Source organism: Laetiporus sulphureus (assembly GCF_001632365.1).
Source record: "Laetiporus sulphureus 93-53 unplaced genomic scaffold LAESUscaffold_69, whole genome shotgun sequence".
NCBI lineage: Eukaryota > Fungi > Basidiomycota > Agaricomycetes > Polyporales > Laetiporaceae > Laetiporus > Laetiporus sulphureus.
Window position 1 is genome coordinate 69,880 of NW_024468578.1, and position 24,862 is coordinate 94,741.

Here is a 24,862-nt window from a genome sequence, read left to right on the forward strand (position 1 = left end):
TGACTTGGCAGATCGTCCACGCTCACTAATTGTAGTTACGAATACCAGACCATCCCCACTTGCTTACTGATTTCCCGATCATCGCGATTTAGATCTTCACTTAAGCGGCGCAATTTCTGGTTTCTGGACACACATGTGTATACGCATCAATTTCCCCACATCGCAGCAATTACATCATTTACTGGATTATAACATAGTCCGTCACCATGTCCGCCATACTTCCGACGACGCAGAAAGCTCTCCTGCTTACTGCCAAGCAGGGCACCTTTGCCCTCAAAACCATCCCTATTCACACCCCAGGCTCTGGAGAGCTATTGCTCAAGGTCCAGGCCGTCGCACTCAACCCCGTCGACTGGAAAATCCGCGCGAATGGCATCATCGTGCGTGACTATCCCGCCGTGCTGGGGATGGATATTTCTGGCACGGTGGAGGTTGTAGGCGGGGACGTGCACGGATTCGAACGGGGTGACCGAGTGTGCGCTCAACGTCTACTGTGATCCGCTTTGATTGATTGATCCGATGACGCTCATTCAGGGTCACCCAGGGCTTCCTGACTAATACTCACGCAGGCTTTCAACAGTACACGCTCGCGAATGCAGATATCACAGCCAAGGCACGTCCTCTCTCCACAAATATCTGAACGTCTAGTTGATCTCCGAAGTTTGTCCATTCTGCTTCGGTCAGATTCCGGAGAAACTGTCCTTCGATGCAGCTGCCAGTATTCCCACCGGGCTCGTCACCGCCGCACTTGGGCTGTATACTAGCGTCATTCCCGCTGGCGTAGACTATGGGAGTGCTGGACTTCACCCGCCTTGGGAGGAGGGCGGACGGGGCAAGTACGCTGGGACACCGATAATAGTCTTGGGAGCTTCCGGGTCCGTGGGCCAATTCGGTGTGTTCATAACCTTACGTATACTATGCAATCGGTTCATGAGATCTGGATTTTGTGGAAATGGCTCAGCGCTTCAGTTAGCAAGACTGTCCGGGTTCTCACCTATCCTTGCGACCGCATCCCTTTACCCCGAGACCGTCTCAAACCTGCATACTCTCGGAGCCACACATATCCTCGACAGGCGACTTCCCCTATCCGCACTACGAGATGCGATTGCCCAGGTCACCTCTGCCGAATTCCCGGTAGTCTTCGACGGGGCCTCTCTTCCGGAGACTCAAGCGCTCGGCTACGAGCTGCTCGCACCGGGCGGGTGTCTCGTCACTGTGCTCTATCCGCAGGTCGGACAGAATGAACGGGCGCAAGACGGAAAGCGTGTCGTTAAGGCATTTGGACAGGCGAACTTCCCACCGGAGAACAGAGAGATAGGGAGGAAGCTTTTCGGACATCTGACAGCTTTCCTGCAGGAAGGTATCATAAAGTGCGTTGAGCGTGTTCTGACGGTTGGTAATGTGTGATTTGGCTCAAATTATGGTTGTATCTGATTGCAGCCAAGTCGCGTCGAGCTCCTCTCGTTGGGCTTGGAGGGCGTTGAAACTGGCCTTGAGCGGATGCGCAAGGGAGAGATGAGTGGCGTCAAGCTTGTAACGAGGCCGCAGGAGACAGAATAATGTTATATGGAAATACGTAGCCAAGCTGAAATTGGTCATGTCTCAGGGTTGAATAGCGCTGGTAGGCCCATTTATCAGCGAACACTGGGGTAATCATTATCATTGGAGGACATGAAGCATAGCCTCGAATATCAAAGACTCCTATTTGACTTCACGTTGCGTACTGTCGCCTTGCGTTCCACGACACAATCAGTGGCAGCCACAATGTGCTATGCGGATCCGAACAGGTCACTCGAAGCACGTTACGGGCCTCAGCCATCGATCGCTCCATCTTACACGTCTTTTGGAGCTGATGCATCGACACCGGGTGACGGGTGCGTCTTCGACATCTAAGCTGTGCCCTCTCGCGGACGATTCTGCACTTAAGAGCGCCACTTTTAGATTGACGGCTCGGTCATCGACACCCTATCTCCACAGTAGCGGACCTCCAGTTCTCGTTGACCGAGACGGGGTACGCGGCGGCCGAAATCATCAGCTTCGTGACATTTACATTCTTATGCCTGCGCTGCGCGAATCAACTTGGCCATCATCTCATACCGCGCTGTCAGTAGCATCAGGTCCTCCTCCATGTAGCTTTGGATCCGAGAGTGTACTCTCGTGCTTCATCGATACCGTCGAGGGCTGAGGTTAATATGCAACGGTAGGTCCATTACGATTTTCTCCGCATGATGTACTTCATTTGATATGTTATGTCAGGCATAACAAACCCGAAGCGCTGTGCGAGAATTGTGCTTTCGCTCGACTAGCCCTTCAAGACGATTGCGATAACCGCGCCCGGGTACTGATCTAGTATCGTGGATATCGACCAACAACCCTGACAACCCTCATCCCTTGCCCGGCACAATTCGACCTGACGCGACCGTCTCCGACATGTGTAGTCGACGGAAATGCACGCGTGCAACAGTTCTCGGCGATCCTTGCTATAGTGCGGGATGGACATCAGCTACCGGGCACAATTAAACGAAACCGACCACATACCAATCCATCTCATCAATATACACCTATTTGGGGAACTACAGCTGTGAAAACCCGTCGCAGCCCGCGCCTGTAGCCCAATGTGAAGATCATATGGCCGTTGCGGGGCAGACGTCGGTGCTCGTGGACAACCGTGTATTGCGAAAGCAAAGACTGCGTACATGACAGAGTTACCCTATAGTAGCCTCTCTAGCTCTCTTTTTGCCCTGTATTCTGTCCCAATATTTCTCTCAATGCCAATGGTTGTCCTCACGCCTCGATGCTGACAGAGAGAGTGGTGGCCGCTATGCCTGCCATGGTTGCCCAAGCACACGCACGAAGGTGCAGCGAAGACCGCCAGTCGAGCACGATGATCCGCCGCTTGACAGGAGTGTCGCACGCTGAACACAATCTTTCCAAGGAGCGTTGTGGGCGGTCGACGGCGATGTTGCAGATGTGTGCCAACTCAAGAAGCACCTAAAAGGGGGACATACAACGAGAAAAGACAAGGCAACATCAACAGCAACGGAACATACCTGGTCATTCCAACCAGATGTAATTTTGTTTATGTTGAGCTGGCACCGATATAACGCTACAAAGTGCAACGTGAGCATTGAACACGACAGGGAAAGCCTGCAGATCCACTGCTGAATTAGAGAACAACCGACGAGAACCACCTCCAACGGCAAAGACTTTCATAGACGAGCAGTGTGAATGTGCAAAAACAATATGATTTTCTCCTGAGTGACTGCACCGAGGAGAAAGGCGTACAGTCTTCAACCGGTCCTTTATACACCACCAATCCTTTATACAGCAGCATTTTTCTCACTCATTTTCGAGTCAAATTGCTCAGTAAAAATGCATTATATAGCTACTGGCTACATGATTCATGGCCCATAGGAAAAGATGCAGGTGGCATGCCTGTTCTTTTGCAATATGGCATTTTTGCTGTTCAGAGCTTTTTAGTGAAATATTATTTTGGCTCTCATAGCATGTAGAGGGAGAAATTCTCAAATGTCATCATGCCAACTACATCTACAGTCAAGAGCCATGTTGTATGCATTTATTTGAGCTGACAGCATGGGTGCATCGACCACAGTAGGTGATCGATCTCCGGAGAGGGGGGGATGTCACGTTCTGTCACGTGTGACCTCACGTTGTTCTGAGCTGAGTTGTGGCGAGAGCGTGACTATGCGTGACAGTGTATAGAGGAGTGGGAGACGTGCATTTTGGCCCTCTCGGCTTCTTTTATTTTTGTACATCACAGCTCTCATTAGCCTGCTCTGAAACTTTATGACAATATGCTTTTAGATGTCCTTAATAAGTTTAGATACTTTTTTGAGATGAAAGTGAGAAGTGCTTGTACAGGAAGCTCAAACAATTTGAGCGTATAAAGGACCGGTTGAAGACTGTACAATGCATCAAACAGCAAAGCGACGGAAAGCCCTGAACTAAACTAATCAACAAAACGTAACAGGAGAGACGAAGTGAACACTGACCTTTCCCAAGCAAACCGCACAACAACACAGAAGCACGTTTAACAACGCAGCGGTTCGCGACGCCATGACAGAAGGCGGCGAGGTGCGGTAGACGCTGAGGCGAAAGAACGAGGGATCCGGAGGGGCGACCCTGGGGGCCTGGGAGGCCGAACCTCATGTAATGTAATATTTGTCCCATGTAATGTAATATTTGGCCTTGTTGCAGTTTATTGTCCAAGAGCTTTGGATCCAAACAACCGGGCGCTTGGCCACCGCCTTCGTCAAACTCAAACCACATTCGGAAACTTGCCTTCACTCCCTGCTCGGTATAAACTAAGCGAGTACTTCGGATCTAGACTACTCAGCGTCATTTTTCTTGTTTCCATCCCCCAGATAGCCCTTTTGGCTGAAAGACGTTGCCACGTTGCAGCCGGAGTTCCTCATGCGTGAACATGCTGTTATCAGCAGGGCATTGAGTGACAGCATCTCATCCCCGGACCCTTACCCTGAGAATCACGCAAACCTTATAAAAGGGTGGACCTGCAGATCTGACATTCTCCATCCCTCACCTTTCGTCGCAGGTCCTTGTTAAAGCTACTAAAGGCCTTCTTGGGTTGCAAGACAAATGGCAGCTTCCCGGCTTTTGTATGCATCCTGACCTTATATTGAGCTTTTGATGCTCACCACTAATACTTTCATTATCAGGACGTTCAATGCAAAATGTTTCTCAATGTCTGTCACAGCCTATCCATGTATGTTTGTGGGACTTGTCGGGGTTGCTGTCTTGTTGGCATGGGCAACAATCCGTAAGCGATAAACAGCCTGATGATCATGTAGTGTTATGACTCATGAAATCCCCCATCCTTGATTACTTCTCAGCTCGAAATGTGAACGAAAGTGTCGCATCCCGCCCGCACACCACAGCAGATCATCCAACGTGCACGTCAAAGGCCATCGATCACAAGCCAGATGAGGGTAGCGGGAATCCTACACAATGAAAGAACAACCTGTACGGTGATTGGATTTCGAGTCTTACCACCACTTATCACAAATTGCAGAACACAAAGGGACGAGCTTTTATCGCACTCAAGGGAAGCAAACTCGTTAATGTCAATTCGCCCACGTGAGGGCTCGGCAGTAGTGGTGGGTCAAATTAATCCTGTCCTTGCAGCATGCTGAAATTGAAACGAGAAAAGAATGACGTCCAGACGAATGAGCCTATGTTGGGCCGCAACATGTGGGCCGTGATCATTGGAATAACCAATTACAAACATGGATCCAATAGTCCCGCGCTTGGGGCAACCGCAGATGCAGATGCGTTCCATGAGTGCTTGGAACGAAGATTCGGCGTCCCCTCCGATCACATTGTCAAATTACTGGATGATCATGCGACGAGGAAGAACATCATCGATAGCCTATACGATCATCTCAAAGTTAACGAGAGAATTCGACCCGGCGACGCCATCATTGTATTCTTCGCAGGCCACGGCTCACGCTACAAGTCGCCATGGCATTCTGACGAATTCATCGAGGCCATCATGCCAGTGGATCGCGGTCAGAGCGAGACCCCGAACGGTGAACAGGTACAAGATATCAGTGATCGGGAACTCAACCTTTTCTTCGCGGAGCTCAGAGATGTGAAGGGAGGAAACATCATCATCATTCTAGACTGCTGTCACTCTGGCGGAGGGACACGCGGCATTCGATCTAATGGAGAGATGGCAGTTCGCTTTATGGGTCCAATGGATGACGATTGCCTTCCGATGCTTCGCGCTGCCGAGTCGAACACGAGAAAACGTTGGCCCAAGGGAGCGGCGATGGCGGAATCGTGGACGCCTGACATGACGTCTCATGTACTGCTCGCTGCATGCAAAGACGATGAAGAAGCATACCGCTCTCATGTCGGGGGAAAGTTCACCAGAGCGCTTCTGCGTCAATTGTGGTCGCGTTCGCTAGCAAGTGCAACCTACGTCGCTCTTCTCAAATGGCTTGACTTCCTTGCCGATATTCAGCAACCGGTTGCTGATGGCGAGCACAAAGACAGTCTCATCTTTCGCATTGGACAGAAATCAAAGCTATCGGTAAGAGGCAAATTCTGTACCTCTGTCCATTAGTGATTTTCTCCCGTTCTGTGCAATTCAGCCGATATACGTCCAAAACTGAACATACCGTAAATCGTGGCTGTAATGGTTTCTTCAGATTCCGTTACTACTCATTTCTCTTCCCGGTGTATCTGGCATTCGGGATTCGAGCTCTCCTCTGATGTATCGCTGGTATTATTATCTTGGATGAAGATCCATCGTGCTGGTGTCCTCAAATTATTTTGTAACTCCCCTGACCTCGCGGACAGGAGGTGAATATACCTATCTCTGAGAGGTTCGAATTAGCTATGTATTTACTGGAATCCACGGGCGGGATCCGTAATTGTCATGTAGATGCAGATGTTATCTCGATAGTATCATCATTATTCCCAGAGAGATACAGTTGGCGGTGGGGGGTTGTAAGGCGCTCCATGCTGCGATTGTTAGTGCCAATGCAAAAGGCATTCCCCCTGGCAAGGGATGGCCCTGGTGCAGCAGTTGCGTATTCCATTGAACGAGTGGAAGGGAGAGCGGGAATGTCAGTAAACATGGGGCTAATGGGAACGATAAATTGCAACCTACCCTCCACTGATGTTGATTGCGTGGGAATGTTACGGTCCATCGTGTCGCTCATCTGATCCAACAAATCGAAATATTGAGCATTACCATGGCACGAGCACAGCGGGATTAATGAGTATCATGTCATCGTTGCATGGGAAGGCTGAACGTAGTCGAGCTGGTCGGGACATGAAAGATCGGCGCTCAATACAATTCAACATTTCAAATTTCAATACTGAAGCGCGGAAGACTCGGAGCCCGAGCCGTCACGTTGGTGAGATCGATCTCTCTGCGTTTCTGTTTCCAATCCTCTGGACCCGACTCGATACTGAACATCTCTCTCCTTGCGCTGCCTCCAACATGGTCAATGAACCAGACTTCGCGGCCACAGCCTACATGTGCACGCCCAGAACCGTGAGAAGGACCGGACGGGACGTTCCTCATGATAGGCACAGGGCCTTGAGCTTGAACCTACCGTGACCACGCCATCATGATACGGGCTCCGTTGGAAAGCAAACATACGGCGTAGAATAACAGTGCTCCCACAACTTGAGTCGGGCTCGTGCGAAGGTTGATGTCTGCGGCAACGACGTCGAGGACCTGATCTGGCGCGAACTGGCGGTCAATGTCAAGACGATCCTCAAGTCTCACATAACATCCCAAGTATCCTGCTAGGCATGTGGCGAGTGACACAGTCCTCTCTGGTGCTGTGACTGTCAGACGGTGTGCTTCGCGCTCAGGCCGACGTCGTGATTCGCTTCTAGCCGACCGCGCCATCGGAGCAGCTCGACAATGAACAGCTTGACTGTCGACGGATTGGCTTCCACTGACATGAGTGTACGCTTCCCGCTGTCGCACATGTCCTGCACCGTATCGACTATATATGGCTGTCGTTTGCCAAAGAACTTTGGCGACGCGCCGATACCTGCCCGCAACGACCGTACGACCTCAATATTTGACCGCAGGTGCATGCTCATCGACATGCCGGTGGTGCGATGGCCTTTCCATGGTTGATGCTCGCGGAGGAGGTGGGCGTGTGTCGACGAGGTGAATGGTACATGATCGTTTTCGGTTGATTGCTCCTGCAGCTGATATCCGTCATGCACCATAGCAAAGATCCTGGAGGGCAGTTGCACGCTGACATCCCCGTCGACTGGGAATGTCGAAGACGGTCGCGTCGCGTCGCGTCGTGATGCGTTAGCGTCCAGACATAATGTGGGGAAAACAACCACCTTGAATGGAAATAAATGTCATCTCGAGGCTGAGCGCTTGCGGATGAGTTGTGATAGCAAAGACTACGTAAATGAACAGAGTACTCTCTGGGTCTCTTTATGCCCTGTATCCTGTCCCATCTCTCTGTTGTTTTATCGTGCTCGTAACGCGATGCTGAGGAGAGGACATTCAGGTCGCCGGGATGGCCGCAATGCCAGGTGTGCGTTCGGTTGGTTGGCGCGGGCGTGGCCACGAGCGCGCGGGGTTGGAAAACCCGGTGGGAGCCGAGGTGGCGGTTCGATCATCTGATCGACTGCGTTTGGTAATCGTCAGGCTCTGCCGGCGCCACGCGTGTATCGCTGCCGACATTGACTTGGACTGCCCGCTTACCGCTCTGCTCTGGCACGACCACAGGGGGACAACTCCTGCTGCTTGCTGCTTGCCGCGCCTTCGCTCACGACAGACATGTCTTCGCAAGAGGACGAGCCGCACGACGCCGACAGCAGCGCCCAGAACCTCAAGAAGAGACGGGTGCAGCGCGCGTGCGACGTCTGCAGACGCAAAAAGAGTGCGTATCACGCCACTAGCTCCGCTATCGTCCGCGCTGACGGAATCGAAAGTCCGATGTGAGGATTAGAGCGATGGCAGCTCCATTTGATACGCTGACGGAAGCTAGGTGACGGAGGGCAGATGCCGAACAACCGCTGCTCAAACTGCGTGACATACAACTATGAATGCTCCTACATCGAAGCTGCAAAGGTATGTCGCCGTCCATAGATCACGCGTCTCCCAGTGATGACCGGGCACCAAGAAACGCGGCCCCCCTAAAGGGTATGTGCCGCGTTGCTGCCTGTCCTCCTAATCTCATCAATCTTCAGATACGTAGAAAGCCTGGAAACCCGTCTCGAGAAGATGGAAAAGCTCCTCAACAAGGTGACCCGTCAGCATCGCGGCCTCATCGTGTCATGTCTCGCTGAACCTCCGCGCAGCTGTGTCCCGACGCCGACTTTTCCAAGGAACTGGGCGGTCACTTTGACAAGGCCGCTTGGCTCGCCGAGCGCGACGACAGGGCTGGCCGGTCGACCGCTGCGCAAGGCGTCCAAGTCGTCTCGTCTGCCACTCCCCACGCACAGCCCACCGATCCGGACGAGCTCGAGCCCAGCGACGACGAAGTCATGGCGCACTACACGCTCGTCCAGAGTCTCCGTCGCATGCGCATCAACCCGAATGCGCTCCGGTTCTTTGGAAAGTCGAGCAGCATCATGTTCGTCCGGACCGCCATGGACCTGAAGCGGGAGTACTCCGGAAACAGCGATGAGCCCTTACCAGAGGGTATCCACGCCCGCCCGGAGCTGCTCTTCGGCCGTCGGCGCCAAGGCCACTACAGCCTGCATCCCGTACGTCTCCCTTCCCGTATCACGACTTATCGAATGACGGACGGCCTCTCCCAGTGGCTCTCAGCGCAAATGCGCGAAGAGCTGGAACCGCATAAGCCACAAAACTTCCCCGAGGACGACCTGATGTGGAAGCTGATCGATTTGTACTTTGTCAACGTCAACGTCTACCTCCCGTTCCTCCACCGGCCCACGTTCGAGAGAGGCGTCAGAGCCGGCCTGCATCTCGACGACGAGGGATTCGGGTCGACGGTGCTGCTGGTGTGCGCTAATGGGGCACGCTTCACTGATGATCCGCGTGTGCTCCTGCCGGATGGCGACAAGGGAGAGAAGAACAGCTTGTCGTGTGGCTGGGAGTGGTTCAAGCAGGTGCAGATGATCCGCAAGTCGCTGTTGGCACCTCCGCAGTTGTACGATCTTCAGATATACTGCGTAAGTGGCGCGTCATTCATCCATTTGCATGTGTTGACACCCATATTCGCAGCTCACTGCGTTGTTCTTGCAAGGATCCTCTGCCCCTCAAGCTTGCTGGACTATCATCGGCGTCGGCATTCGCATGGCTCAAGATGTGGGCGCCCACCGCAAGAAAGTCTACAATGCGAAACCAACAGTGGATGAAGAGCTATGGAAACGTGCATTCTGGTATTCGTCTTCCCCTCCGTTTAGTCCGCATATGCTTATATATCATATATTGATCTAATCGTTATAGGGTCTTAGTGGCATTAGACAGGTCGATGAGTTCTGCTCTTGGACGACCGTGTGCGATCCAAGATGAGGAGTCAGTGGACCTTCCTTGGTTGAACCCTCACCTGTCCTCAATATATATTGCAGCTTCGATCTCGACCTGCCGACGGAGTGCGACGACGAATATTGGGAAACCCCAGATCCCGATCTAGCGTTCAAACAACCTCCCGGGAAGCCGTCCGTGATAGCGTTCTTCAACTGTTTCATCAGACTGAACCAAATTCTGGGATTTGCACTTCGTACTATCGTGAGTGGGCCGCCGCAGTCGCAGAATGCACAGGTGTCAATCTTTCTTTCGCGTGTGTACTACAGTACTCGATAAATAAGTCCAAGGCGCTGCTGGGCTTCGTGGGCCAGCAGTGGGAGCAGCACATCGTGGCCGAGCTAGATTCGGCTCTGAATAAATGGATAGACTCTGTCCCTGATCACCGTGCGTCTATCACTCTTCATCGCTACATTTAGTATGGTGGCTCATGCTCTTCATCAGTGCGATGGGACCCGAACAGGGAGAACATCACGTTCCTGAACCAATCCGCCCACCTCTACGCTTCTTATTACATGCTGCAGGTCTCCGTGCACCGTCCGTTTATCCCTTCCCCGCGCAAGCCATCACCGCTATCCTTCCCATCGCTCGCTATCTGCACCAACGCTGCACGATCATGCACGCACGTCATGGACATCCAATACAAACGCACCGGTGGCCCTCTGTATCTCAACATGGTAATTATGACCCCACGGGCATGCACCTCCTCAGGCGTTCTTGCTCACGTGGCAATTCATAGATGGCGACGTTCACCTCTGGGATCGTGTTGTTGCTCAACATTTGGGGCGGTAAGCGGTCGGGGCTCTCGACGGATCCTAATAAGGAGATGGCCGAGGTGCATAAATGCATGAAGATGCTCAAGTGCATTGAGCCCCAGTGGCACACAGCTGGCCGGCTGTGGTAGGATCCAATTTTTACATCGTCGTAGTAGGCCGCTGCTTATGGATTCTCCATATGTAGGGATATCCTATACGAACTTGCGTCCGTAGGCGACCTGCCTCTACCGGGCACACCCCCGAGCCACAAGCGCGAACGAGACTCAGACAGCCCCAAATCCTCCACATCGAACGCCTCGAACGCCCCAACACCCTCCGACCTCCCCACCATGGACACCACACAACGCAGCATCGCAGGCTCACGACGAGTCTCACGAGACACATCCTCAATGGCCGCATCCATTTTCGGGCGGCAGCCTATTTCGCCGCAGGTCGTGACAAGCCCCGAGGGGCCCATCAACGGGCTTGATCAGCCCAACATGCACAGCTTCGCGCTCCCTATTCATAGCGACGAGCTTGGGCGGCTGCCGTTGCACCCCGGGTTCTCGATGGACGGCCATGTGCACTCGCCGATGGGCAACGCGTGGTACACCGCAGGCCCATCCAGCGCCGTCTCCCCCCTCGCGAGCACCTCGCAAGCGGGCGCGCTGAACGGCGCCGAGCTGGACCCGGCGCTCACGTCGCTGTTTGCGATGCCGAACCCGAACATGTACGGCTCGATCTTCAGCGCGATGCCGGGGCAGTATGCGGCGCCGAGCCCGCAGGACTTTTCGTCGCAGATTCAGGGCATGCAGGACCCCGGCGGTGCTAACCTGCCTGGTGGTGTGCAGGGCGCGGGGTCGTCGTTTACGGATAATACGCTTGCGATGTGGTCGGCTGCGCCGAGTGGGTTTGAGTGAGTGTTCATCAATGACTGTTTGTAGGGGTGCGTCGTGCTGATTGATTGATGCGTGGCTTGTTAGGTGGGACGATTGGGGGTCGTATATTAGTAGCGTTAGTGGGTTGAACAATCCGATGGGGTCGGGTCCGTCGCGGCCTGCTGGAGGGTGATGGTTCGTTTGCATGATGGTGAACAGTGCTATTTTATATCTGCTAGTGTATCTCAAGTTTCGTGTTACCGTGATTTTTGAATGTAGCTGTACGTTCTTGTCTTATCTGTCTTCCTGCCAGTGTCTTCCCGCTGTCACGCGTCTCTTCGGTGATGAATCAAGCTTTCATTATTTCGTGAGCGCTGGGAGCAAGGGCAGAGTGGGGGATGTTTTTGAATTACACTCGTCACAGGTGAGCACGCTTTGAATTATTCTTGAGGGAAAGCCTTCCGATGACTCCGCGACAGCAGTGATGTTGCGCGTGTATAGATGCCGTACGTGTGCGATCCGTATCAACCGTTCTCGCCCCCCTGTTGCTGGCGAGTTTGATGTTCTTTCGTCACCCCGGCGTTGTCCTCCTTCTTGTGCTCTCTTTTCCACTCCACCTGCGCAAGCATGCAAAGTGGGTGGCCCACATATGCAGGTAACCGCCTTTGAACGAGAGCGGAGGTACGTAACATCATGCCTTGCCGCTAGTGCTTGTGCGCTCGCGAAACGTGAGCAATGTTATTGAGAGGCAACGGTGTCTTCTGACGGGACTTCAGAGCTTCACTATCCGTCTCGAGATCGGGTTGTGATTTGTTTGCGTGCATTAAGCTATGCTCGACCAGAACTGAATTCAGCAGTGAGGCTTCCCTCTCGCCATGGTTAATGGACTCCACATGATGTTCTGCGCGCACTGGAAGAGATTGTGTGGGGAAAGGTAGGTTTCATAAGCTATAAAGCCATTCCGTCGTTACCTGAAATGGCTGGATTGCGAGTACGTACGGGCAGCGAGAAACTCGACTGGGACCCCGGCCTCATTGATCGGGGCACATCGGGGCACATCGATCCCAATGTGGGCGCCTATGTGTGCGAGACGCAGAAGGGCGGTCACCAGAGCGTGACTTAACCTCCAAGGTATAGATCACATAGTAGGTCCGTGATGCCGCCAAATTGACTGTGCCCGCTTAAGCTCTCATATATTCAAACACAGTATGTGTCACCATGTTTGCCTCAGTCGTTCAGATTTTCTGTGCTGTTTGAACAGTTTCATTTCGATACTGCCCAAACGGAAATGATTCACGTTCAGCATTTCAAATAGATTCAAACTGCGGGGTTGGGTCCCGGTTCCCACTCCGCCGAGAAGAAGCGTGATGCCTCTCACCATCTGGCATCTGCTCTCCTCAGATCTAGATTATCCTTTTGCGCGGTTCTTGTTTACCGTTAAAGTCCTAGTCTTCGCAGTCTCTTTCTCGAAATCTTGATCTAAGTCAATCGCTCAGACTTGCGTTAACAATATTCCTTTCGTCATTTCGACTGCCTCGGAGTGATCTTTTCTCAGGAGCGTCACGTCTGATCACATCGTCATGCTCAAACGGCGCTGCATACCACGTTCAAGAATGGTGACAATGCGCGGACACCTCAACTCAAAATTTAAGGCTCGGTTAGCAACTCGTCCATATCATGCGACCTATGTGCAAGACGTCAGCAAAGAAACAGTTCCTAGGCATCAGGACGTGACCGGAACCCTCACATCACCCTGTTTTGAATGTCCGGTCACACAGCCACCATCAGAATGCTCTGCTCTCGGTGAGCTCCCATGGTTGCGAAGAGCCGGCGATTCCACTTTGTCATGCGTATGTCCGTCGTTTTTATATCATGCAGTTTCCTCGAGGCTTGGCCTGTTGAGTCAATAGAGGGCCATTATCAGCTCCAGGTATCCCGTCTATGCAGCTTTCTCACCCAAATCAATCAAAGCGATCGGTGGTTTTGCGGAAATGCATATTAACTGCAGGGATCCAAGACCACACAGCGAATGTAGTCTCTCGTGCCTCCGCGCCGACCTATCAATGCCAACCTTCATGCTATGGCCATGCGTCGCAGTGGGCAAGCCGCACGTAGCATACACTAGCTGTTACGCAATGGAATAGAGCGGTCCGCACGGCATGCGTTTTCAACAACTCGATGGGTCATCCAGAATAGAGCTAGCGTAGAGCATTTCATAGCATACGTGTCAACGCCCAATTGCAGATACAATTAGTTACTAGTATGTATGTTCATACGAGAAACATGTCAAACACGATTTATAGCACGACGCGTATCTGCTGAGGTTGTGCGGAAAGAAATCTGCGAATGCAGCTGGATGAGATGGAACGTGTGAAGGAAGAGTGGTTTGCCACTTACAAATAGCAAGTGAAAACGCAATCACCCTCAATCTGACAGTCCGGCTTGGAGGCCCATTCTCTCCCCTCACGCGTTATCCTCCTCATCCGGCAGCGTCTCTTCCTCGACTTCGTTCATTCCCTCTTCCTCGTTCACGTCCCGATGAGCATCGCCAACGATCGCAACGTTGTCCGCCATGTTGCGCGGTTCTGCAATGCCTTCATGACGTTCGATGGAGCCTCGTGGGCGAGAGTGATCGATCTCCTGGGCTTGTTCGGTGCTGCCTAGGATATTCAATTCGAATGACATGTTCTCGACGTCCGCTTGTGTCTGGAGACCATGCTGCGACCTGACGAAGGAGGGCGTTTGGGACTGCTCTCCGCGTGTGGACCGCGCTGCGTCTCGGACGTTGAGGAGGATACGAGAGGTCAGAATGGGAACGAGTCTGTAATATTGTCAGTGTGTCATTGGCAGAAAAACATATAAGAAAATTGCTTCACGACTCACGAGGATCTCAAATGGCCGACGACATCTTCAGTGCTCTACCAGTGCATAGTCATATATGTATAGCAGAGTAATTAGAATTTGGCAGAAGATACGGGGCATGTGAGAAGAGCATGCACTTACGACGTCCAGGAAGATCAAGACAGTCCCAAGTAAGCTCAGTAGTAACAGTGCTCTAAACAATATGCTTCAGATGTTGTCAAATTAAGTCCGACTCCACTTCTCACGTCAATTGAATCGTGCCTATGAAAAGAGTGGCCAAAAATGTTATTCGAGCTCAGAGACCCATAGTCAGTGTCCGATAATCGTACCATCTCTGAGCAATAGTGCCGCAAGTGACAAATTTCTCGTAGACAGGACGTCAACGGCGGCCAGTCTATGGTGGACATATAGCTTGTGCCAGAGAATTGCGAGCATCATGATGGCGTTAATTGTTTCACCGACCGCATTGACTATGTACACTGTGGTGCAAAAGTCAAAAAAGTGTAGAGGAAAGCATCCCTGAGTTCGGACTCACATCTATGTCAAACAGATAAGCAAGTACAAATTCAGTGAAGATACCGGCTTACATACTTTGCAACGACACCTTGCACTGAACCTGAGGTGTAGAAGTCGAAGCATATGGCTGTCCTGTTCAATACAACCACAGAATATGACACTGGGATGAAGGCTTCTCACATAGTCATCCAAAGTTAATTGACGATATGTCCCAATCAGGAGAAAGCGTACCGGTGTAGACATTTCCAACCACATCGAAGACCATAAACAGTGTGAGGAGCATAACAGGCCGTCGATCGCCACCTGTCACGGCGTATATTCGCAAAAGTATAACCACTTGGCTATGTTTGAGCTGTGATAATGTGTCACGAAGCATGCCAGCCTACCGTCTGAGATTATTCCGATGAGTAAGAGAAGCAGATCGCTCGCCACGAAGTTTGCCATACAACTGAACCATAAGAGTAATCAGACATGAACAAATATGACATCAGGGAACAACTCGCCTCTACAACATTTCACAAGTCGAACTTATATCCAGACGAGACAATATTGATTCACGTACCGTTACTGCGTCAAAGTTCACGAGTGACCAAACAGAAATGACTGTATAGCTCAATGCAAGCATCCGATTGGCAAAGAACAACCATGCAGAGAACGATCGCTCTCCCCAGAACAGCTGGACCTCCTGGCCGAATGTTATGACATGGTCGAAGAATATGAGCGCTGTGTGAACAAAAATCCTCAACGATAAGCCAGTAATAAGCAAAAAATGTTCGACTGGCCTGCGCCCGCGATAAGAGCACAGCTTTCCGTATTGCTGATTATACATCGTTCAATGCAGTACAGTTTCAATTATCTGAAGAGACGCACGATCCGTCCAATACGGTGATTGCTTCAGAGGCGGCGACGATAGACATGCCTGAGTAGAGAGAACGGAGGTCGAATTAAGGCGATGGACAGTCAGCCTGGTTTATGACGCCTTATTCCATCACGAGATAACGTTACATCACTGCCCGCATATCGACATATGCTGTGAGCCAACGCGCCTGTGATGGTGTCTGCAAAGCGAAAAGAAAAGGTGGCTCACAACCAATGACTCCATCATGCCCGTATGCGTAAAACGGCAACTGAGAGAGATACGCACATCGGAATGGAAAGGTCGCTCGGCTCATATGAGATGAGATCATGAGAAGGACTGTGTTTAGTTTGATCCGTTGCTGTGTTCTCATGACTGAACTGCATCACGGATAGGATCAGAGGAATCTCCTGGCAATTATCAGCTGAGCAAGCGATAAACGTAGCACGCGTACAGGGACCCGCAAAAGCGAGGGTAGAATGTGCCCCATGGTCGGGTCCCGCTCGCAATCTAGTGACGAATACCCGCATGAGAAATGCCGGAATAGGGCAGAAACCGCGGGATGATTGATTTGCGATTTGACCCTGGAAATAACGCTCGTGGCTCAGTTATTGAGTGTTCTATATCAAATGAATCGTGGACAAAGGAAGGTGAGATGTATGACAGATGGAGTTCACCGGTGCAATAGTGACTGACACGATGATAGAATGGGATGCCTTCACTACCGTTCCTTCACTACGGGAGAGACTTAGCCGAAATTATGATTCGAGTATCGTACCTCCTGCAGCGCTGCCTTTCAACTTGAAGAAGACGCGCCTGTGGCGTGGTAATTGCCTTTAGCGTTCCCGATCATTCTGGTCATGTGGCACGCGTCCGACCAACTACACACCGGCGCGTGAACAGGAGCTGAATTCGTCCCAGGCTGTGCACTGCAACGACAAGTGAGAGAAATTTACGCTTTCGAGTTTCGCTCAGAGCGACCACTGCAAGAGCTACGGCTCTCCACAGAGCATAAGATTTGAAAACAGGCATTTACGGTATGGCCTGTTCATCGGGACGAACATGATATTCCCACTGCCAGCTTCAAGAATCAATGCTGGGCTCGCGTAGTGCAAGGCAGGCGTGATGGGGATTTTCCTGGCACATTGACTCGTGCGGGTGCAAACGTTGGTACGTCGCCTTAGCAAAGTATTACATTACGGTAGCAGCCCGGAAGACTCGGCGAGTTCAGCCGGTGTTCGACCTGCTCTCTTCTAACTGTATCCATAAAACTTCATAAGACCTTGCACAACCAATCAATCAGGCTTAGCAAAGAGACTCAGACAATGCGATCTTACCCACAGTCTCAGATGAGTAGTTGAATCTGTCTTGTTGTCTCAGCTCGTCTCACTCTATGCATTACATGTCGTCCACTGGTCAAAATGTTCGGTAGGTAGTGCTTTTTATTCAACAGATCTGTCAATGCTCTGTCGGTCAAGTCCATCCCGTTTCGCCAGGTACCTCTGATCTGCTGTGGACTTGGCTATTCTTGCGACCAACGCCGGCGGCGCTCTCACGGGTGATGTTTGATGTCAGTAGCAATGAACTGCCAGACTGTTCAGGTACCCTATTCGGCGTTGTGAGTCAACGAACATGCTGTGCTTTCTGCCAAACAAGGATCCATGCTGAGGCCGTCAAGCAGTAGCGCAGTTCGTCCTCGCATCACAACAGCTACTGTGGTCCAACGCCGACACAATATGTCCCCAGGAAATCCACCCGATCCGTGGCAAACGTTTATCGTCTTAGTTGTCGATTCCTCGTTGGTCGGGGCATGACCTCGTACAATACCCATTTGCACTATACATGCATGGAGACCTCACTGTCTAGGGCCTGGCCTGCAGCTTATGCTGGCTGTCAAATTGTGGAAAGCCTGCTGTTGTTATGAGTGCCGGGACAACTCAACCCTATACGTATAACCGGGCGTCTGCGCTTTCTCATTGGGAGCTGGTTTCCCTTCGTGGCGCAATGGTAAGCTCGCACGTCGGATGCATGCCTGGGTTGACAAGGTACATATTGATACTGATATGGATTGGGCGATCTGTAAGAAAACTAGCCCATCGACGAGGTCTGAAAACGATATGAGGACTCTTTCTTGGTAAACTATCCATTTCGATACTCATCTGTCACTGAAATTTGGTATGGTCGCCTGCCAGCCCGGTCTTCTCGAGCAGCCACATTCTAATCATAATTGCGTCAGTCGTACGTGTTCGTCCACGCAAAACGTCAATTCTAGCTATCTGCGATCACAACAGGATTTGTTTCCCTAGCACCGATCACTTCGCGCTGTCCGCGGACTGCCTCGACATTATGTTCTCCCGAGGCATCTGCATCAAGGTGAGTGGACGGCTCATAGCTTTCTCGTGAGATGCAGCTGTGCTCGTATTTTACTCGCAATGTGTCGCTTGGGTGACACGCCATATCGCACATCAACCCGGTAGTACGACCCATGTCGATGGCGTAGTCGAAAGCTGGGCTCGGAACTCGACCATCAATGCTCATACGATGCGACCGAAAGACATCGTCAAAGCAACGGTTCTGAGCACCAGTAGATGACTATCCGGACAGATTTCTTGAGCTGCCATTCATCGTAGACCTCACCTCACTTTCCCGCTCTTGATATCTGTATCGTCTTGCTTCCTCGGCACTTCCGCGGTCGCTTTCAACATTCCGGTGGAGATTAGAATCACAAGCGAACTGCCTAGGGAACTCAGTTCGATGAATGCTCGCATCTTGCGGTTGTACGATGATTATCTGATCGCATAGCCACCCTCGAAGTGCTCGTGTATCAGTGAAGCTCGAATGGTCGTAAAGAGCCGATTATTTCCTTTAACGAATATGGATTCATTAATTTCATACCACGCAGGTTCTTTGACGCAGACTGTTTAGTCAATTTGATATGCGGATAGACTCTGAGGCATCGCGCGTATGTCGCTCCCACCATAATCGACTAAATTGCGTGACAATGCCGTGGCCAGAGGTGGCACTTTGCATCACGCCTCGATGGCGACAATTGTGGCACCACAAGTACCGTCTCTCTGATCTCAGCATGGAATTACCTGCACCAGTAGTGCTCGCCAGCTGTGTATTGCAGCATGGAATAAGCGACTCGTATCATACGGAGGCATACTCAGTAGAGAGATACCGTCTGTGTATCGTGCAATTCAATCATTTGAGAGCTCTAAGGAAGATTGAGCACATGGTATGTCATATCAGGCACGTCGGAAAGCGACGATGAATACAACAAACACGGGAAGTTGGAGGAAAAACATATTACGAAAGATCTATAGTGTAACAGTATCTGCTGAGGTTGGCTATGAAGCCCTGTCACGACGATTGAATGGTCAGCAGCCATGTCAGTCACGGTAGGCTCCGAACGAGTATCGGAATGCGATCGCCGGCGGCAAAGGACTTGGGGCTATTCAGAAGATGGTTTCGGCCGCTTGTCGAACGTCGTTGTCGCCCACGCGTTAACCAGCAACGCGAAACCGCCCCGGAATCGTCATGCATCGGGCTCCCCATTCCATCGGCCCTCACGCCCTGCGTCTACGAGCCCTGTTGCTGCCGGTCATAAGGGCATTTTCACACCTGACGGGCCGCTGGTTCAACGACATCGCCGTTCCGAACCCGATGATATGGCGATGAATGAGTAACAGATGATCAACGAACATTTATGTTGGATGAGCTGGGAGGGACGGATGGTGGGCTGCGTGGTCATCGCAATCGTCCTGAAAGGCTAGATGAACAAGGGCACGCTTCTCGCACATCTTTTCGGTTTTGTAGTGCTTGACACAACAAATCAGGTGGAGCACACCATGCAGAGGAAATGATGACGCACATATCGTCGCATACTAATTTCACCCCTCGACCTGGTACCAATGAAGCACGAGTACAATGTCGGAACCCAAAGCACCGGGGGCATGAGCCCATGATTCCACCGGGAACATTTTAGACACATTGTGATAAAAGTCACAATGTGATTATAATGTTACCAATGTAAACATTATGAAATTATTTGAATTGTTTTGAGTGCGATCATTGTGGAATAATTGTGATATTATTCAGAAAGACACTACAATGCGACGACAATTTTGCTCCAGCCAGCATTCACAGAACATGTTGGCATCATTTTGAATGGACCTTAAGTGTACATTACAAATGTGATTAAGGTGAGGTTACAATGAGTGCCAGATGTCTTCCATCATGTGCCGGCTGGGATCATCTTGAACGCATCAGGGATGTCCTAATCTGGTTAGCACATTACTATATATGGTAATACAATTTATACGATCACAATGAACCCAGTGGGAGCATCTTGACAACATCATGGCCCCTCAGGAATATCATTTAAAATGTTCCCTCGAGAAATGTTCAAGATATTACTGCAATATTGCTTGAATGCTATCAGCAGCAACATTGGGGCCTGATTCGGGTATCATTATGAATGTTATCAAAATTGTCCCATAATGCTGATGCTTAAAACATTAAAAATGATTTCAAAATGTATACACCGAAAACATTGCATGATTATTTAGACTGTTGTCACAATGTGTCTAAAATGTTCCCGGTGGAATCATGGGCTCATGCCCCCGGTGAAGGAATGTGCAACAGGACTGGATGTTGCTGACGGCGCGGTACGAGATCGTGGTCGACTTGACCCGTGTGCCGTGGGCGTAAGGATGCAATATCACAAAGGTGCTGGTTCCGGCCACCGCACACCCCGATACGTCTTGGTCAACGAGAAATAGAAGTCGGTTACTGCGGAGATAGGGTGTCGGTATCCGCCACCCGGCTTCGACGCCATCAGCCCCAAAAGACGTATGAGATGGAGCGATCGATGCCTGATGCCCGTAACGTGCCTATAATGGCCTGTTCGGGTCTGTATAGCACACCGTGGCCGTCCCTGCTGTGTCATGGAACGTTCTCCATGCGCAAGGCAAGTATGCAACGTGAAGTCAGATAGGGCGTGACGCGTCAGGATAATAGTACGAACTGTCGATCGGGTCATCGCCGCCCATAGATGAACGAAAGCGCACCCCCGTTACATCTGCACTGCAGACGAGTGCAAATCCGAAGCGTCAGCGCGTCAACGCCAGTGTGCCGTCCGGAGTGACACGCACTGGGAAGCGTCGCCTGCTCCGGGTTGGACACGTCGCTGCTATCGGGCTCATGTTCGTTCAAGCAAACCTAGCCGACCAAGATCTGAGACTTGCATACTTGTCGACTGATAAGACCATCCGTGAGTCTCGGCAGCGAGTGAACGGTTCAAAAGGGTATGTACGAACGACCAGGCCACGAACAAAAACAATTGGAGCGCATTTCCTGCGTCGCCCGTTTGAGCCCGCCCAGAAGCTGCTACCCGTTGTCGAGTCCAATATTCAGCTTGTCATGAATATTACAGTCACTCACTTGGTGCTGCTCAACGTTCAAGCTCAAGGCCCTGTGCCTGTGAGGAACGTCCCGTCCGGTCCTTCTCACCCTTCTTGGGGCGCATGTAGGCTGTAGCCGCGAGCTCTGTTAATTCCTAACTAAATATGTTGAAGGCCTTCCCAGTGCACGTGTATGTGAGAGCTGAAAAGAACAAGGACTAAAGAGACAGAAATCAATCGCGCCCACGTGACGCAACTCTCTCTTGCTATGCAACCACCATCTACTTCGCGCCAGCTTTCGCAACGCGACCCCGGCGACGCTGTTATGGATGACTGCTCGTACGGCGAGAACTCGATTGACAATGAAGTTCGCGCTACGTTTACCGTGGCGCTGTCCGGGATCACCCTTGCTATGGAACAAGCGCTTACTGACCTCAGCGACGACGACGGCCTCGGGGCGACCAGCGCGAGCGAGCGGTGGTCCACTACAGTCCATACACTTCTCTCCGCCATTCTCCGCACTACCAGCTCCGTGAAGGATAGCCCCTTTGTGCGCGATTCCACTCTTGTTCGCCAGGTCCGTGAGCGCATCACCTGTGTTCACCGTGAGGTTGGGGCTAGCTGGATCCTGGACTCCCTCGCTTCCCGCCCCACCTGCCTCCCGCCCCACCCTTCCAACGCTGCTGATATTACTGCCGCTGTCGCCGTCGCCATGCAACCGTTCGTCCAGCGAGTCCACCGGCGCCTAGCCTCCCTCGAGGCGAAGGCACGGACTCCCCATGCTGACGAAAGTACTCGCCCCGGTGCTACTGCCCCAGCTCCGGCCCCAACTTCTACCACCTCGCCTGTGCCGTCCGGTTCCTACGCCGCTGCTGCTGCCGCCTCTGCCGCTCATCCAGCCTCTCCTCCCAAGAGATCCTCAGCGAGCACACAAGATGTTCTGCGCGCGTCGGTGGATGCCAATGAGACAGCTGCCCCTCGTCCAATTCCGTCTCGAAGGTGTCTGACGAGGGTAACGCTGGTCCGGTGACCCCCAAGCCCGAGGAGCATGCTCCGATCCTTGATTCACTGCTAGACATGAACATGGAGGGAGAGCTGTTCGACAGTGATGGTGAAAATAAGGCTGAGGTCGACCGTCAACTGAAGGAGGCAGAAGATGTACAGTTCGTCAATACATCCCGCCGCGAGCTAGTGCCCGAGCGACTCGGAGGACAGACGCGCGGTCGGACGACTGTTACGGCCAAGCAAGTAGCCCACAATGTTGCGGAGGAGCATCAGCTGACGCAGCCGATGCCCACTTTACGCGAGCGGTCCGTTTCCCCGGGCAGCCTGCCCGCTCGGCGGGAGCCTCTCTACGCATGTTCGGCAAGTGTCATCGCCGTTTACTCGTTGAAACTGCTAATCGCATTTGACGTCGTTGAGGTCGAGCCCGAACCTGTTACTCACCGTTTTCCTCGTCGCGCCAAGATTGTTGCAATGAAGCGCAGCAAGGCCGAGTCAAGTGAAGAGGAGTCGGATCTTGAGGACGTCTACATGCCTGACACTGCGGACGATGATGAGGAGGACGAGACGGTGCCCTCTAAGAAGGACGGGTCCGTCAACCCGCCCTTCTCTTTCCAAAACCCCGTTCATCCTCCGGCGTACCTTCCGTTGTGGTGTGCCCCAATGCATGCGATCCAGGTATGCCCCTCGTTCTCATATAGCTCTAATATGCTAACTTCGCAGTTGCTTCTCCCTAGTGCCTCCTATGCTTCCGCCAGCAGGTTCCCAACTCATGCTTCTTCATGGAGAAGCATTCGCAGTGCCTGAAGTGCCAGCGGCTTCACAAAAGCTGTCGCTTTTGGTCGCTGTGGTCGGAGCCGGACCCCAAGGACGTCGACAATTGGGTACCCCTTCCCCAGATCTATGAGAAGCGCGGTTGGAGAGTACCATATAAGCGCAGCCGGCCTGCCGTCGACTTCCTGCCGCACATTGTTATGCGTAACCTTGCACCGAAGTACTCGGGTGCGGCTTCGTCGAACAAGGTTGCTCGTTCGTTCTCGAATGCTGATGCTGCCTCTTCCTCGCGCGAGGCCCGCTCGGGCACGAAGGCTCGCAAGGACGCGAAAGCTCCTTCGTCCTCTCCTGCCGCTCGCCCATTGAAAAGTACGAAGTCGGCTGCTTCATTGAAGGATATCGAAGTTGAGTGGTCGCGTGGCGAAGTGCGTAGTGTCGCGGCTGAGTTATGGGGAGCGACGAAGCAAAGCAGGATATAGATTGCGCAGAATTGAATAAATTCATCGTCTCCATCGTGCACTGTAGCCCAAAGTGGCCTTAAAATGTTTGCTGTATCATCGTCATCGCTGCAATTCAATTATCCGATTCCTCTTAGACAAGATATCAACGGTGGAGGGTCTGTGGTGATCATATAGGTTGCGCCAGAGAATTGCAAGTGTCATGATGACAATAAGTATTACAGGCAATATCGACCGTGTTCACTACGAGTCTCGACTTTCAGCGTGCGCGCCATTTGTAATCATTTCCGGGCCGCCTTTAGAGAATACCTCTAGCTACGGAGGCCTTGCTCACCGTCTTTTGGTCCATGCTAGGTTCCAAATCTATGACAAGCGGAAAATGATCGAAAGCATCAGCCTTGTCATACTCGACGGAGCCAAGGGCGGCATCCGCATAACGGGCGTGAGGCTGAAATTTTGCGCTACAATGGTGCCTTCGTGGTGTGACCGATACTCTACCGCGTCGACCACTCTGATGTGGGAGACGATCCGTGCGTCGAAAAGGCATTTGGAGCTACGCCAATGGCAGCAACCGTCTAGTCCAACTACCTTTTCAACTTTGAACTTGTATCTGATGTCCTTCATGATCCATGCTCAGTGGGCCTGGGTGAGCTGTTGTTGCTAGTAGAAGGATGTTGACACCGTCGACTCGGAGAATCGAGATACCCCGAATTAGTACCCGAAGAATGGCTGTGCGACAACGTCGCGTTGTTTGAATCTCTACCGAAGTCGTGATTAAATTCTTGTGCGAAGTCAAATGTGACGTACGTCTGGGATCATAATCTTCTGTGTGAGAGCGCAGTGGCTGCTCGTATAGTTCATTCAGCCACAAGCGCGACGAGAACGATCCAAAAAAGGCAATTTTAGTTGTTCGCAACACTCGTCAATCGCACTGGTACTAGGGGCCTTTCCTGTCTGGACTGTGACGGTTCTCAATCCGCCACTGTTCTTTACAAACCACCAATGCTTCGCGCCAGAACTCCTCGTCAACCGTCGCACTGGGAAAAGAACGAATTGCCCAACTATGCATCTCACGTCTTGCCTCCACGTGTAGGAAGAATCCGTCTCTCAGATCACAGGGAACCACGCAAAGTCCCCCGCAAAGCAACATATAATATTTCCCCGAATCATCGACGTTCATCGTTTATCTGCGTAGTTCTTGCTGTCTTTGTTGTTACGGTGATATGCTTCCTGTCCATCTGGCCTCGCAATCGCACTCTCCCTGCTGCTGGACCGAACATCCATGAGTTCCGTATAATAGCTCATAAAGACAACCAGTACAATAATAGGCAC

The 24,862-nt window shown here is 51.8% G+C and overlaps 8 protein-coding genes across 8 annotated transcripts; 6 read left to right on the top strand and 2 right to left on the bottom strand.

The window, feature by feature from the left end:
• Positions 1-139: 139 nt before the first annotated feature.
• On the top strand, positions 140-1,560 carry LAESUDRAFT_816212 (GroES-like protein; the record flags this gene model as incomplete). Its single annotated transcript, XM_040914758.1, has 5 exons — positions 140-475; positions 535-613; positions 685-892; positions 962-1,370; positions 1,446-1,560. Exons 1-5 carry the CDS (start codon positions 207-209, stop codon positions 1,558-1,560), a joined length of 1,080 nt encoding a protein of 359 aa, XP_040758685.1. The 5' UTR covers positions 140-206.
• A 3,216-nt stretch (positions 1,561-4,776) lies between these two features.
• On the top strand, positions 4,777-6,244 carry LAESUDRAFT_503342 (uncharacterized protein). Its single transcript, XM_040902714.1, has 3 exons — positions 4,777-5,001; positions 5,051-5,135; positions 5,189-6,244. Exons 2-3 carry the CDS (start codon positions 5,100-5,102, stop codon positions 6,104-6,106), a joined length of 954 nt encoding a protein of 317 aa, XP_040758686.1. The 5' UTR covers positions 4,777-5,001; positions 5,051-5,099; the 3' UTR covers positions 6,107-6,244.
• LAESUDRAFT_798984 (uncharacterized protein) lies at positions 6,245-7,740 on the bottom strand (the record flags this gene model as incomplete). Its single annotated transcript, XM_040913988.1, has 4 exons — positions 6,245-6,707; positions 6,902-7,102; positions 7,154-7,344; positions 7,401-7,740. 4 exons carry the CDS (start codon positions 7,738-7,740, stop codon positions 6,420-6,422), a joined length of 1,020 nt encoding a protein of 339 aa, XP_040758687.1. The 3' UTR covers positions 6,245-6,419.
• A 451-nt stretch (positions 7,741-8,191) lies between these two features.
• Positions 8,192-11,964, top strand: LAESUDRAFT_731789 (uncharacterized protein). Its single transcript, XM_040910113.1, has 15 exons — positions 8,192-8,411; positions 8,464-8,469; positions 8,520-8,602; positions 8,655-8,674; positions 8,722-8,776; positions 8,833-9,240; positions 9,295-9,669; positions 9,722-9,879; positions 9,947-10,015; positions 10,069-10,228; positions 10,294-10,411; positions 10,469-10,701; positions 10,764-10,924; positions 10,985-11,695; positions 11,763-11,964. The coding sequence occupies exons 1-15, from the start codon at positions 8,309-8,311 to the stop codon at positions 11,848-11,850; spliced, it is 2,748 nt and encodes a 915-aa protein (XP_040758688.1). The 5' UTR covers positions 8,192-8,308; the 3' UTR covers positions 11,851-11,964.
• A 1,968-nt stretch (positions 11,965-13,932) lies between these two features.
• On the bottom strand, positions 13,933-16,044 carry LAESUDRAFT_503457 (uncharacterized protein). The gene is made up of 12 exons (XM_040902715.1): positions 15,906-16,044; positions 15,818-15,852; positions 15,598-15,758; positions 15,422-15,483; positions 15,267-15,371; positions 15,107-15,207; positions 14,849-14,998; positions 14,765-14,780; positions 14,661-14,712; positions 14,541-14,575; positions 14,055-14,478; positions 13,933-13,997 (listed from the first exon to the last, which is right to left on the bottom strand). Exons 1-11 carry the CDS (start codon positions 15,950-15,952, stop codon positions 14,121-14,123), a joined length of 1,122 nt encoding a protein of 373 aa, XP_040758689.1. The 5' UTR covers positions 15,953-16,044; the 3' UTR covers positions 13,933-13,997; positions 14,055-14,120.
• A 2,999-nt stretch (positions 16,045-19,043) lies between these two features.
• LAESUDRAFT_731790 (uncharacterized protein) lies at positions 19,044-19,848 on the top strand. The gene is made up of 2 exons (XM_040910114.1): positions 19,044-19,712; positions 19,766-19,848. The coding sequence occupies exon 1, from the start codon at positions 19,281-19,283 to the stop codon at positions 19,578-19,580; it is 300 nt and encodes a 99-aa protein (XP_040758690.1). The 5' UTR covers positions 19,044-19,280; the 3' UTR covers positions 19,581-19,712; positions 19,766-19,848.
• A 2,282-nt stretch (positions 19,849-22,130) lies between these two features.
• On the top strand, positions 22,131-23,642 carry LAESUDRAFT_503489 (uncharacterized protein). The gene is made up of 2 exons (XM_040902716.1): positions 22,131-22,976; positions 23,036-23,642. The coding sequence occupies exons 1-2, from the start codon at positions 22,374-22,376 to the stop codon at positions 23,549-23,551; spliced, it is 1,119 nt and encodes a 372-aa protein (XP_040758691.1). The 5' UTR covers positions 22,131-22,373; the 3' UTR covers positions 23,552-23,642.
• Positions 23,643-24,357, top strand: LAESUDRAFT_503490 (uncharacterized protein). Its single transcript, XM_040902717.1, has one exon. It carries the CDS (start codon positions 23,733-23,735, stop codon positions 24,192-24,194), a length of 462 nt encoding a protein of 153 aa, XP_040758692.1. The 5' UTR covers positions 23,643-23,732; the 3' UTR covers positions 24,195-24,357.
• The last annotated feature ends 505 nt before the right edge of the window (positions 24,358-24,862 follow it).